General features: G+C 38.7%; 2 protein-coding genes across 2 annotated transcripts; one reads left to right on the top strand and one right to left on the bottom strand.

Annotated features, from left to right (window-relative positions):
- Nucleotides 1-1,075: 1,075 nt before the first annotated feature.
- Nucleotides 1,076-2,737, bottom strand: blcap (bladder cancer associated protein). The gene is made up of 2 exons (XM_079840004.1): nucleotides 2,642-2,737; nucleotides 1,076-1,591 (listed from the first exon to the last, which is right to left on the bottom strand). Exon 2 carries the CDS (start codon nucleotides 1,472-1,474, stop codon nucleotides 1,211-1,213), a length of 264 nt encoding a protein of 87 aa, XP_079696130.1. The 5' UTR covers nucleotides 1,475-1,591; nucleotides 2,642-2,737; the 3' UTR covers nucleotides 1,076-1,210.
- Nucleotides 2,738-12,081: 9,344 nt separating this feature from the next.
- On the top strand, nucleotides 12,082-12,776 carry tmem74b (transmembrane protein 74B; the record flags this gene model as incomplete). The annotated part of the gene is given in 2 exon segments (XM_079840935.1): nucleotides 12,082-12,433; nucleotides 12,436-12,776. Coding segments are annotated over 2 exon segments (693 nt in total).
- Nucleotides 12,777-15,051: the final 2,275 nt, after the last annotated feature.

Here is a 15,051-nt window from a genome sequence, read left to right as displayed (position 1 = left end):
ATGAAGTTAGTTTAGTTGATATATAGAGAGAATTGAACATTTAAGCTCACTTGTAGTCATTTTATAGCTTTATTTATTGTTTTTAAAGCTTGTTTGTGTGACCTTTATATAGGCTATTTATATAAATTTTAACAAAGTGCCTATTAATGATTAACTAAAATGATACATGTTGTGTAATTGATTAAAGGTATAATAATTACATAAAGGATATCTAAATCATTCAAAATTATTATTACTATAGATAAGCATTGTTAAAAGCCAGACGCTTTAATCTTTAAAAACCATTTGATATGTAGTGACCTTTAATCTGGAGTAGAAACAGAGGGAGTGACTTTATTCCATCAGGGGTGTGTCACTTTGCTCACAGCTGATTGGTCCAGTTTCAGTTTGAGATCTCTTATCCAGAACATAACCTGCCCTGGAGCACAAGTTACTATGGAGAGAAACACTGCAAAAAGCCAAGCCACTTTAATGGACCTAATACCCAGGATTGACACAAACTAAGCTTGAACATATCTGGCTAGCCAGCTAAACTGGCTTCATGGTACAGGCCCCAGGTCTGTCTAGTTCTAGTAAAACTGCTTTAATGAGACTCACACTGCTAGTGAAAAGCACTATGGGTTGTATTTGCTCAACGAAGACGTTCCTCCGGAGAAATGCATGCACAGAATGGATCAGTATACAGTGAAAAAATAATTTCATGATTGATGCACACAGCTGTTCTGAAGTTCACACTGTCACACTTTTCATCTGCGCACACACAGCATTTGATCATTAGAAACTTTATTGAATTAAAAGTGGTGACAGCATTTGAGCCGACTCAGCGGTGCAGAAGCACGCCTTCAGCTCAACGTACATGACAAAATTCATCTGGCGTTTATCCGCTTAACACTTGGACTCATACTGATTATTGACACCCAAAAATCGTAATATACAAACGTATACACACGCACACACATTATCATCTACCCCTTTGGAAAAATTCAGCATTCAGAAATGAAAAAAAGTGCACCGAACACAACGAGAATGGAACCCATGCAAGCTTCACACGCCCTTGGCCGCGGGGAGGAGACTCGAGTCAGGGAGCGAGGGCGCTTTGTTACGGGTTACAGCGGTTTTCAACATGGGTATAGCGAACTGAAACTTCCCAGCATTCCCCGCGGCTCTTCTACTCGCAGTCCGGATCGAGGTCCGGGGGGGAAAACCGAGTCTAGGTGCCCACAATGTTAGGGTCGTGTGCGGAGTCCGGCAGTGGAGAATCGTGGCAGTGGTACAGGAAGCAGTTTCCCCAGCAGCTGTAGCAGATGAGAAACAGCGCCGCCAGGAAGACTAAGGCACAAATGGTACACGGCTTCCTCTCCAACAGGAAGCTGAGCAGGTAGAAGCCCATGAACATGGAGTGGTTGAACCACAGGGCTGGATTCAACGGTTTGGGGATCAGGAGGACCGGGAGTAACCACTGGAGGCAGTACATGGTCTCTGAGTGCGGGTGCCTGGTTTGAGCTCGGATATCCCACGTGACGCTACACGATCACAAATCCCCTGTGTATCTGCAAGGGATTAGACACAGTATCCAAACACCAGGCGAGGCCTTTGGAAAAGGAGAGACAAAGAGAAAACAATTTGATACTCCACTCGCGCCACCTTATAAGGGACCGAGGTCAAAGCATCGGTGTATTTTAGGATATTGTGCAGCTGAGGGCTATTTTTAGTTCCAGGCGTTGAGTCTAAGGTCTATCTATGTAAACATGACAGCACCAAGTCATATTTAACTAGTGTACTCGATTTCATCAAATGTTTCAAAAGAGGAAGATTTCATAGACAATCTGAAACTGGAACAGTTTAGTAGCTTATCATACATTTAAAAGATTTAGGGTTGTTGCTTTTGTTGAAAATAATAGTTTCCCCATTTAGACTGACCTCACTCTGTTTACATGAAAGATTGACGAGCTACAAAAGAGATTTGGTAACTAATGTGAGATTATAATTAATTATGGACATTTCTAATATTTCAGTTAATACTTTGCACATCCCTAAACACATTAAAATGTTTAGTAGTATGAAAAAAGAGCAAAACATTTAGACATCTAATAAAAAACAGTGGGGTTTCTTTTAGGAAAATAATAAAAGTTTCCAAATTTAGACATTCCTTACACTGTTTACACGAAGAATCGACTAAACTTTAAAAATATATATAAATATTTAGTAATTAGTGTGGCTTTGTAATCAATTATGTACATTTCCAATGTTTCACTTTGTGTTTTGAAAAATATTATTCTTTGTACAGCCCTGACATTTTAAAAATGTGAGCTCAATTTCCCCATTTTGGCTTCGTTTACAAGAACGCTCGACAATAACAACAAAAAAAGCTAGAAATCTAGCAAGTAGTGTGACATTATGATTAATTATGAACATATTCAAAATTTCAGGATGTGTTTTTAAATAATGTCATCAAAACAGAACACGTATGAACAATAAAAACATTGTGCTGTTAGCGTGTTTGCTAACCGGATATCTAGCATGTGGCTAGGAGTTACAGAGAAAATAAACTTTCCGACCACAAATGTGAACGTATAGAATTGTGGCAGTCTCAAATAAACACGCTTAAAAACTCAAAAACACTGAAATGATAATGTCAGACCTGCCATTCTTTAAATGCAATCCCGATCTCGCATATAAGCCGTCGCCATTGAGTTCTTTAGCTGATTGCGTAGATCTGTGCAACTCTAAGGACCCAACCGACGGCCTGTGTCCCGCAGATGCCTGATGAAAATTCATTCACTGTCTTTGCGCCTCATCATCAGGCCCGGGTGTTTTTTCGATTGATGATTGATGTAGGCTGTTTGTGCTCAATGTAACTGCAAGGTTGAAAGACAAAACGTGTATTTTGGTATAATAATGCAAACTGTTGTAATGTGTTTTGCTGATCTATGAGCCTAGTGATGCCATATTGGTCCGGTTTTTAGTGCATATTAAGCATCCCACACCATTCACTGGAAACTTATTAGAAATGCAATATCTGTATTTGTATCAGATATAGGCTACTGTATGTTCAACTGAATTGTTTGTCTATCCGGATAGCAAACGAAGGATACAAAACCCAGCCATAAAACACAAATATCAAAACATTAGCATCAAGGTAGAAGGGGAAAAGCAGTGTGTGTGTGTGTGTGTGTGTGTGTGTGTGTGTGTGTGTGTGTGTGTGTGTGTGTGTGTGTGTGTGTGTGTGTGTGTGTGTATCTCTGTGCATGTGTGTGTGTGTGTGTGTGTGTCTCTGTGTTTGTCTGTGTGCATTTGTGTGTGTGTGTGTGTGTGTGTGTGTGTGTGTGTGTGTGTGTGTGTGTGTGTGTGCGTGCGTGCGTGCGTGCGTGCGTGCGTGCGTGCGTGCTTGCGTGCGTGCGTGCGTGTTTGTCTGTGTGCATTTGTGTATGTGTGTTTTTGTCTTTGTGTGTGTATGCGTGTGTATGAGTGTGTGTGTCTCTGTGTGGGCGTTTGTCTCTCTCTCTCTCTCTCTCTCTGTGGGTGTGTGTGTGCGTACTTGCATGCGTGTTTGTCTGTGTGCATTTGTGTATGTGTGTTTGTCTTTGTGTGTGTATGTCTATTTTTGACTGTGTGTGTGTCTCTCTCTCTGTGTGTGTGTGTGTGTGTGTGTGTGTGTGTGTGTGTGTGTGTGTGTCTCTGTGTGTGCGTTTGTGCGTCTGTGTGTGTGTGTGTGTGTGTGTGTGTGTGTGTGTGTGTGTGTGTGTGTGTGTGTGTGTGTGTGTGTGTGTGTGTGTGTGTGTGTGTGTGTGTGTGTGTGTGTGTGTGTGTGTGTGTGTGTGTGTGTGTGTGTGTGTGTGTGTGTGTGTGTGTGTCTCTCTGTGTGTGTGTGTGTGTGTGTGTGTGTGTGTGTGTGTGTGTGTGTGTGTGTGTGTGTGTGTGTGTGTGTGTGTGTGTGTGTGTGTGTGTGTGTGTGTGTGTGTGTGTGTGTGTGTGTGGTTCAGGTAAACCCTATGTAATTTTGGACTATATGAAGATATATATACTCACAAAGTATATGAAGATATATATACTCACAAAGTAACTATATGAAGATATATATACTCACAAAGTATATGAAGATATATATACTCACAAAGTAACTATATGAAGATATATATACTCACAAAGATTGCAATATCTGAATTCCTTGTCCTTGTGGGGACAATTTTGGTCCCCATGACACAAAACAAAAAAACAGCTAATAAATCACACACTTTAACTTTTTGTTTTTATTTATTTATGTATTTATTTATTTTGAAATGTAAAAATGCTAAGTTTTCTGTGATGGGTTTAGGGGATATAATATACAGTTTGTACACTATAAAAATCATTATGTCTATGGATGGATTGTCCCCATAAAACATGAAAACCCTTCGTGTGTGTGTGTATATAAATATAAAAAATGACTAAGTATAATATAATTTAATATAAAATACATAAATGAATATATTAACAAAATAATAAGCAATACAGAGCAAAAAGTCCACCAGAAGCCCTGACAGCATGTAAAATTGATCCTAATAGTGGCATTTTTAATAATTAAACCCACATCCCTTATTGAGGGCATCTGAACAGACACCATTGAAGCTGATCTAGTGCATACTAAAGGTGCACTTCACTTCATAACGCAAAATGTGCATCGACAGCTGTCGTTATTAATGATGAATAATCTGACATGTTTTTTTTTTGTTTTTTTTTTGTCATTTGTGTTTAATGCTGCCTGAAAATGACCGTGTTTCTCTCGCGCATGGCTAAATCACCCCTCGAGATCTCAGAGTCTTCCTGTCAGCATCCCACCGTTACTATGATATCCGCGGAGAGATCGCGCCCGAAGGTAAGGACGCCTTCTCTTTCTTTCCAAGAACATTAAGGACGCGTAAACATATTAGGAGGTGTTGGTCGCACGATATAAACACTGATTGTTAAATATTCATTGAGATGTTACAAGGTCACATGTGAAGCTATAAGCGCACAGAACGCGTTAATGTGAGCATACACGGGTAAATAATAGTCGACGCCTCGCCTGGTTATTATATCGCTCTGAAGAAATGAGATTTTACGCGTTGGGTGAAGTCAGGTAAAATGGGCAGTCTGTGGTAAATCATCTGGAGCGGAATTTGATGTCTCTGCACATTGTCCAGACCGCTATTTGTGTTGTGTCTCTTTTATTCGTTACAAATATGTCGCAAAACCAGAGCTGTTTAAACGACAGAACTCCTGCGTTCAGGTAAAACGGGCCAGAGAATCCGTAAGCAAAACCATCACTTGGGGACAAAGAGCCTGTTGTAAATTATAACCGTTAATTCTCGTTTAGTTTATGATGGAATTACAAAAATGTAACAAAAATAAAATAAAGATTAAAGGCACTATATGTAAGATTTTTGGATTAAAATATCCAAAAACCACTAGAACAGTGTTATATATATTTTGTTGACTTGTGTACTTAAATGTTTCCAAGAATGTTTAAATCCAGAGAAATAAGCAATTTTAACCATGGACACAGACCGTGTGTCGCCTATCAATGACATCACACCCTTGATAGAAACCATGGAAACACCAAAGCCGCTTCAAGTCAAGTCAAGTCAACTTTATTTATATAGCGCTTTTAACAATGTAGATTGTTTTAAAGCAGCTTTACAGCTTTAATTTATAATGTGTTTTATTAGACATGGTGAGCAACTGTTTGGATAATTGATGGACAGAAACTAGTCATTGTTCTCCAGCTCAACACAGTTACTGTGCGTTCACACCGCCGCCGGCGAGAGCGTCAAACTTCGCTCTGGCCGCTCTGCCATCGACGCTGTAGAAGATTCGTGGACGCGCTGCTTTTTTGAAACATTTAAAGGCATTTAAATGGCATTTAAAGGGGCTGCAAAGCAAACAATCATGTTGATCGGCGTTTGTGCTGACTGACCACAAGTAGGGTATAACCGTATAATATAACCTCATGAAATCATTTAAATGTGAAAGTTAAAAAAAAGCAGATCGATGGAAAGAACTTAACAATTATAGTTACATGTTTGCTAACGAAATAAACCAATTAAAAGCCATTTGTATGGTGTATAAATAATGTTGCGCATCTTCTTATCAAACCCGCCGCACCAGCAGTGATTAACCTCTCTCTATTTTGCTTGGGAACTAATGTGGTCGGAACCAAAGTTTACAGCGCTGCGTTCTCTAGAATCATCTCAAGCGGAGCACTTCTACATTCCCATTGGTTGCCGCCGGCTGCCGCCGAAGCGCGTCGTAGCTCATTACCATAAAGTTGACCTGATCCCAACTCTCCTCGACGCCCAAATCGTCCAAGACGCGCCGCGCCGCTCTCGCCGGAGCTCGCCGCCGGGCTCCCATTGAGACTGAATGACTTCCGGCCACTTTGACGCTCTCGCCGGCGGCGGTGTGAACGCACAGTTAGTCTTATTGTTTAAATCTGGTGTTGTTGATTTGCCACGAGTACCATGTTTTACAGCCTAATATGATCTCGCTCACTGCAGTGTGAACAAGTCTCATAGTAGCATTATAACATAATTTTAACACACTCAAATGTGTGTAATATGATAAAACAGCGCTGCGTTCCCCCACACACACGAGCGGAAGAAGCGGAAGCGCTCGTCTGCGGCAGAATAAAAGCTGTGTAAAATTAAGGCGTCATCAAGCTTCGCCTTTGTTTTGAATATGCGACCTCTAGAAAAATAACATATTGCATCTTTAAGTTGGATGTCAGGGTTAATTCTTTAAATTGTAATTTTGAACATAATAGTTGAAACTGAGATGTAGGTCTTTCTTTATGTTGTTTTTGTGTAGCCTATAGGCCTGTTCACACCGGGACGATTTTCGCATGCGTTTATCGCCGACGTTTAACGCCTCGTGACTAAACAAAGGGCGCCAATGTGAGTGTGGCGTAAAAATGCTATTTAAAAAAAAAATGGCTCGAATTCGTTTTTTTATTTCGACGTGCCGCATTAAAAACTGGCCGACCAATGAGATCAGCGCCTTAGTTCACGTGCCTGGAGCTGCGGAAGTGACAGTAAAACACGACTTGGTGGCGCTCAAGCACAAAACGGTCTTGCCGAGCACACATTGATACGACGAAGAAGAAGATGAACTGCTAATGCTGCTTGCCAGTTAGCAAAACGTGTGTGAATGATTTTGGCCATAGACATAATATGTCTATGGTTTTGGCAAGCATGTAAATACTGTCTCTCTTCTTCTTCTGTGTGACAAGCGAGTGTCAGAAGCGTAAAGTGCTGCTGCACCACCTTGTGTACCGGGAGCGCTATCATCTACTGAATGTGCACGTTCACTCGGCGCATCGCCAGTGAAAATCGCTTGGGTGTGAACACTCAAGACGCGCCGAAAAACCATAGACTGTTAAAAAATATGGACGTAGTGTCCGTGACGTCACCCATAGGATTCTGATGAGCAGTTTTGAAGCGCAAAGTATGGACGAGATGGCCGTCGCCATCTTGGCAGCGCGTTATCGCGCGTCCCTCCTGGATAACAGAAAATGGGCAAAGAGGCGGGATGTGGGCGGAGCGGGGTTGATCTGATGGCTAACAGACAGCAGATAAATGGCTATATCCACCTGTCACTCGAAGTGGCCACGCCCTTAATTTAGCAGAACTTTAAGGCTTTATATAATGTAAACGAATGAGTTATAAAAAAATTCACCCCCCTCACAGTCGTCATAAAGGGCAAAATTAGCCGTATATACCAAAACCACAATTTGTCCCAGACTGTAAACATGTTTTTATCTGCTGTAAAGTTGGGCATTTTAACATGAGCTCAATGAGATTCTGCTCCTTCTGGAGTCTGTCTCTAGTGGCCAGTCGATGAACTGCAGTTTAAATGAACTGCAGTTTAAGTCACTTCCGTATTGGCTTCAAGAGAAACTGCGGGAGGTTGCCGTTTGCGAAAAACGTTACGAAAAACGCTGGCGATAAGCGCGCGCGATATTCGTCCCGGTGTGTACAGGCCTTATGTGCACATTTATGGACAGCGAAATATACTGAGGCTTTAAGGGGGAACTGTCTATTTTAAATAATTTTAAAAAAAAATTAAAAAAATTATTTTAAACATCAGACAGTTGATTAAGTCAGGGATAATACACTGCTAGCTGTGCATTAAGCGATTTTAATGCATGACGTGGAGACAAAGAACTGTCGGATGCCGTTACGGCTTGTTATCTAGCATTGTGACCACTTTGAATCAGACGCAGAGATAAAGTAGTGCGTAAGATTACATTTATTTGAATTATGAGGACTCGTGTCTGTTCAGCGTCTCTCTCTCCATTAACAACGAAGCTGAGTTTTTAATTACTTTAATTACTAGTTTTTAAGTACGAGGGGGTTACATAGCGATGTAACCCCCTCGTTGCTGAAGAATATAATGCAGTGATTCAGTAGCGAAGCTTTTTTATTAATAAAAGCCGCGGGGCAGTGTTGAGAACAAGTGTCTGTGCTTCAGAATGTTTGTGTGTGTCTCTGCTCTGTGTGCGAGTTATCTATGTGTGTGTGCGCTTCAATGAAAACAGTGCATTAATATAGAACGGTGATCAAACTTATGGAGGACCAAACCAAATAAATAAATGAATGAATGAATGAATAAGTAAATAAATGAATAGATATACAACTATGTAAATGAATAAATAGAAATATAGATATATAAATGTGATAATAGGAAAATAAATAACATAATAAACGACTTGATAAAATAAAGATGATTATTTTTTATCAAATTACATTTTGTATTATCTTTCCCTTAATTGATCATTTTCTCCTTTTATACATTTAAAAGTATATATTTTCAACTTTTATTTATTTGTTAATTATTTTTAATATTTATTTTAATATTTATATATTTATTTTTAAATGTATTTATTTATTCATTCATTTATTTTTACTTTTCCGTGTGCAACTTGGAAATGAGGAGGCAAAATGACTTGGAACTACTTGTGCATTAGACGGTTTTATTTATCACCTTCCAGCCAATCAGAATCGAGTATTCAGACAGACCATTGTATGATGGTAAATGTAAGGGTAATTTTCGAAGTGCAAGGTTGCGGTCTCGCACAATGTTGTTATTAATTGCGTCTACTAGCACAATAATCTAAAAGTAATCTAAATTAAAGATTTTAGTTGTGGTGATAAATCTATGATGTAAATGTATAATAAAGTGATGCATAATGACCGCTCAAAATTTACCACAATGGTTGCTATGCATATTCGGTGAAATATACATGCTCTCGCGATCTATTTTTTATCATAATCTAAAGGTTTAAAAACCTTGCTTAATCCTATTGAATGAAAAAATAATAACTTCACACCCCCACCCTCTCTATATATTACTTTGACGTCTGTTTTGGGGAGGTGGGTGTGGAAATCTCACTGTAATGCATGTTGGATGAACATAATCCAACTAAAACTTTTCAGAAAAAAAACTTCCATGAACAATTTATAAATAATGTTTTGAGAACATTATTAAAGACCAGATCATTTGAATGACATTCTATTAACATTTAGAGAACGTTGTCAGAGCGTTAGTCAAAGTGCATTCCTTGTTAGCTGGTTAGGCCAACTATATAATCAAATTACATCTCCTTTTTCTCTTCTTATGTACAGAAATCATTTATGATACATTATTTTTATATGAATATAATCTTATTAGTGAAAAACTGCATGTCTTAAATTATTCCATTACCCACAAAAAAAACATATTATTGTGGCAATTGTTTAAACTGGCTTGCAGTGATTGAATGGTTATTATTTACATTAATGAAACCACTAGATCAATATCAGAGCTGAGTTATGCTGCTAATGTGACATTTCAATGCTTTAACTGTAAACACACATAAAACCGTGAGCAATCATTAAAGGGATAGTTCACTCAAAAATGAAAATTCTGTCATCATTTTTCTCAACCTCAAGTTGTTCCAAACCTGCATGAATTTCTTTCTTCTGTCGAACACAAAATATCTTATTTTGTGTTCAACAGAAGTAAGACGGTAGCCCTCCATAGTAGGAAGCATAATTTTCAGTTTTGGGTGAACTATGCTTTTAAAATGTCCACGCCAAGCATGTACACCACAGTCCGCTTACTGCAGGGACAGTCCTCTGGAGATACCTGGGTTTATACCACTAGTTCAAGGGCACAATGTTGATATAGAAAGCTCTTGGATTGGTCTCTGCAGAATTGAACCTGTAACCTTTTGGTAACAAGCTCAAGTTTTATTTTTCACACTGCCACACCTCCCAACTTTGACATGTTTCCAAAGAGAAATAGAAGTTGAATGTCAATCAATAAGCAATGCAAACAACGCCTACTTCTCTTGTTGATACACAGGCAATCGGTTTTAAATACCATTATTATCATAAGTTTGATAACTTTTGTCAGACATGGTCTGAAGGTCATTTGAATTTTAGAAACAGTTTGAATGGTGATTACTAAAACCACGATCTGCAGATTTACTGTAATAGTTATTTTGTTTACATTGATATACCCCACTTTTGCGATACATCACATGCTGCTGTGTTTTATTCTTAAAGGCACAATATGTAATTTTGTCCACTAGAGGTCGCTTATTCAAAAGAAAGGCGTAGCTTGATGATGCCTCGTGGGATCATGGGAGTTGTTTCTTCACCTCTACAGCCGGTGGAAAAGAATCCGACGGGACTCGGGTAGAAATCATTTTCATGGATGAGCTCATGTATTACAGATTTATTAGCGTTACTGTAGTATGAAGCAGGTGGAGCTGAACGAGGCGCTGGAGCGATTGCTAATGAGAGACGAGAGCAGTGGAGCTTTTTGTTCTGTCAGACGAGCGCTTCCGCTTCTTCTGCTCATGTGTGTGTAGGGGAACGCAGGGAATTTTATGATATTACACACATTTGAGTGTGTTAAAGTTATGTTATAATGCTACGCTGCCCACTTGTTCACACTGCAGTGAGCGAGATCATATTAGGCGGTAAAACATGGTACTCGCGGTAAATCAACAACACCAGATTTAAACAATAAGACTGTGTTGAGCTGGAGAACAATCATTAGTTTCTGTCCATCAATGATCCAAACAGTTGCTCACCGTCTAATAAAACACATCAGATATTAAAGCATCTTTGGGGTTTCCATGGTTTCTACAAAATAAAACCGGAAATTGAGGGTAACACGGTTCTTCACCGGTCCGTGTCCTGGTTAAAATAGCTTATTTCTCTGGATTTAAACATTCTTGGAAACATTTGCGATAATGCAAGAACACAAGTCAACAAAATACGTATGTAACATTGTTCTGGTGGTTTTTGGATATTTGAATCCAAAAATCTTACATATTGTGCCTTTAAATATATTTTTTGGTCAAAAAGCCAAACAGGCACTGTGTAATAGATTGACTTTGTGAAAAAGAAAATTAAAACACACCTAAGGCCCTGTTTACACTTGGTATTAAGATGCGTTTCAGGGTTGTTGTTTTTTTCAGATCTTTCGATCTAATGGACGAAATAAGTTCACGCAATTCATATATGAACGACCTGAGAAAACAAAAACATACAGAGAGCTGCAGCTTTAGTTTCTGCTCTGACAGCCGCAAGATCATGCCGAACACTGTGAGTGTGTGTTACTCAGAAATCAGGAATGGTGCACAATGAAAAACGTACATTGTGTTTGGTACGTTTTTTATCTTCAAACCAAACTTAGGTCTCCAGACAACAAAGTTTAAATCCAGTCAGGTCAGCGCGATTCCCAAAATGCATTAGGTTCGTTCGCACCCATTTAACCACATGAGCGTTCACACTACAAAATGCTTTTTTGACTACCTCTGGAAGTGGTTGAAAGTGGACAAGATCAAAGCGTTTTAGACCCCGTTTACTCCTGTATTTAGCGTCGTCCAGTTCAGATGTGATCCGATCAAACTAAACGCATCTTAATACCAGGTGTAAACAGGGCCTAAGAAAACTGATGTCCTTTGGAATGGTTATTTGGTGTTTTTAAACATTTCAAAGAAGTCTATTTATCTTTTTAAGGTGAAACAAGAGGCATTTGATTCAACATGAGTGCAAGCGCTCCGTGTCGATGGAGTCCCTGAACGCAGTGGAGCTCCGTGAACTGGGGGACGGGAGCAGGCGAGAACCTCCTCAGACCTCCTCAGGACCGCGGCCGGCCACCGGCATCGAAAACGCGTCGTTCGAGGATGAGGATCCGGGAACGAGGATCCGCGTTACCTCCAGAACATCTGGAACTGGCTTCACCTCCATCAATTGCCAGTCAAATCCGCAGCCTATTCATAGAGAAGTGCCGTCACCGCGCTCCGAAGACGAACCTGAGCTCGAGTATAACGACCAATCGGTGGACTACGGGTTCATTTTCGCACTCATTTTCCTCATAAGTGGAATCATATTAGTGGTAATCGCATATACGATCCCAAGAGAAACCCGGACCAAGTGACAGCACGCCAGATGGAGAAACTTGAGATGTACTACGCACAACTCGGTTCTCACCTCGACAAATGTATTATTGCGGGACTTGGTTTGCTCACTCTGGGAGGAATGCTCTTATCCGTTTTATTAATGGTGTCTATATGCAAAGGGGAACTGTATCGCCGGAGGACTTTCGCTAGAAGACCCATGAAATCTTATGGATCCATTAATATGAGGATGAGGCAGTTAGCTGAAGGTGATGGAAGGGAGACGCTCGTGGAATGTGAACCGAACGCCACGGCCGACGCCGCGAACGGTAATCCGGTTCCTTCTGAAACGCTCAACACGTAGCACAACCGAATCACGTTGAAAAAACACACTTGCATTCCCAAAAGGAAACAGTGCTTGCAAGGCAGCATAAATAGCAAGTTTTTGGCTTCATTTATCAGTAAATGACAGATCTCATAGCTGTTTCCATGACACTCGGCATCAATTTTTTTGGTCTGCTGTGTTCCCAGATCTAAAAAAAAACAACTTGGTCTGAAAACCCGCCCCCAAAGAAAGCAACTTTCCTCAACATAAGCAAATAATAATAATAATAGAATTATAAAAATAGGATAATTACTTAATTGAACTGATCAACATAAAAACAATTAGTTCAATCAACATAAAAATCGTATATCCTTTTATATTTACACTCACTTGGGAAAGGAAAAAGATGTTTTTATATACGCCCAATAAACTGCAACCCACATTTATAAGTGACTAAAACAAGCACAAAGTCGTGTATAATAAGTGGACATGGCAACACAAATCAATGCACAAGGCTATTATAAATGATTAAATAGAAACAAATACTATCATGATTCAGGATGCAAATAAACACAAGAAAAAAACAATTAACGTATTGAAATGGTGCCATCTGTCAAATTTTCAGTGGTAAACACTCAAAAAATGAAGGTCAATGGCAGATTTTCACACTTTAATCTTAAATTTCCTTAAAAGCCTGATATTTTCAACAAAACAAAGTTTGAACATGCCCTCCCCATTCTCATTTAACTACAAAATGATCCCTTGCTGTAATGTGAAAAAATAAATTATATATATATATATTTAAATGTAACATATTTATACATCATAGTAGTAATCGTTGTACTGTCTTTAGTTTAGAAACCGACCGTAAAGGGCAACATGATTTTCCATGACTAATTGTCCTTCCGGGTTGACTGAACAGTTTTATGTCACAACGCCAAAATCTAGATGCTCTTAAAACAGGCTTTGTGCCAAAATATTCTTATCATGTTTTCATATACGTTACTCTGTTCATGCTGCCCTGCGAGCACTGTCATAACCACGCGAAACACACAATGTGACGAGATGCTAAGGACTCAAAAGACAAAGTGAATGAAAGCACAACGGTGGAGCTTCATAATAACGTAACATGCTGCAGAACAAACCGCCATCAGCTACTTTACAAAACTTGAAATAAATGTCTGTATAATCTATAACATCACTAAAGACACTATGAGTGGAACATATACAAGCTATTATTATCCAAGGATGCAATATGCCTTAAGACGTTACCGTGAACACAAACATCGGCTTATTTGTATTTGTATACTGTTCGTGTTTTGTATATGTGTGTCACACACTTACTCGTTGTCATCAACCCACGTTCTTGGAGTAGAGGACAATGTACCGCAACCAAGGGAATAGACATATGAATGCTTAAATGTTTTAAACAAAATATCTATTTTACAATATCTATCATTATGGTACTTTAGTAGGTTTGTGCTAACAATTAACAAAAATGTGAAGTTTTACTGTAATGGTGCAATATGCATAGATTCCAGTAGAGAAATATATATATATATATATTTGTTCAGGATGCACAGTTGTTGTCTTCTCAATGACACAGCAGATATAGGCTACTGTATGCTTTAAAGTGCCCCTTTTATGCTTTTTTCAGATATTACCTTTCATGCAGTGTGTAATATAGCTGTTTGTGAGTGTAAAAGATCTACAAAGTTTCAAAGATCAAACAGTTATTGTCTCCTAAAAGAAACACTCGATACTGAACTGCCTGAAACGAGTCGCCAGTAATTCCAGTCGCACTAATAAATATAAGGCCCTATGAAATCCGTTTTATTTTTCCCAAATTCCGTTTTAATTTCCGACTCCATTTTAATGGTTAAATTCAATTTTAGTAATCCAAAAGCATGCACAATTAATTTAAATCGTGAAACAATAACTTTATTAAAAGTTATTACATATTTAGGGCCCTATAAAATACTTTTTTTTCTCACATTCTGTTTTATTTGTACCAAATTCTGTTTTCTGTTTTAAGTTGTCTGGATTCCATTTTAATAGTTTAATTACATTTAACAATCATTGATTCAAGAATCAGTTCTTGAAAGTTCTTTTTTTCAGAATTTCTGTGTATTTAAACTTTTCTGGCCATCAAATGAAGGCATAAAACACTAATTTAATTTATTTTTTAATCATATGAAATGCTGCACAACAGAGCTTTACTGTTAAAATTAAAACATGGAAGAAAAATGTTAATTATTCCTTAAAAAATAAAGTTTTTATTATTATTGTTATTACTATAAGAGTTAGTATTATT

The sequence above is a fragment of the Gobio gobio genome, assembly GCF_949357685.1.
Source record: "Gobio gobio genome assembly, chromosome: 17".
Lineage (NCBI taxonomy): Eukaryota > Metazoa > Chordata > Actinopteri > Cypriniformes > Gobionidae > Gobio > Gobio gobio.
Note: the sequence above shows the minus strand (reverse complement) of the source record. Positions and strands in the feature narration are given on the sequence as shown.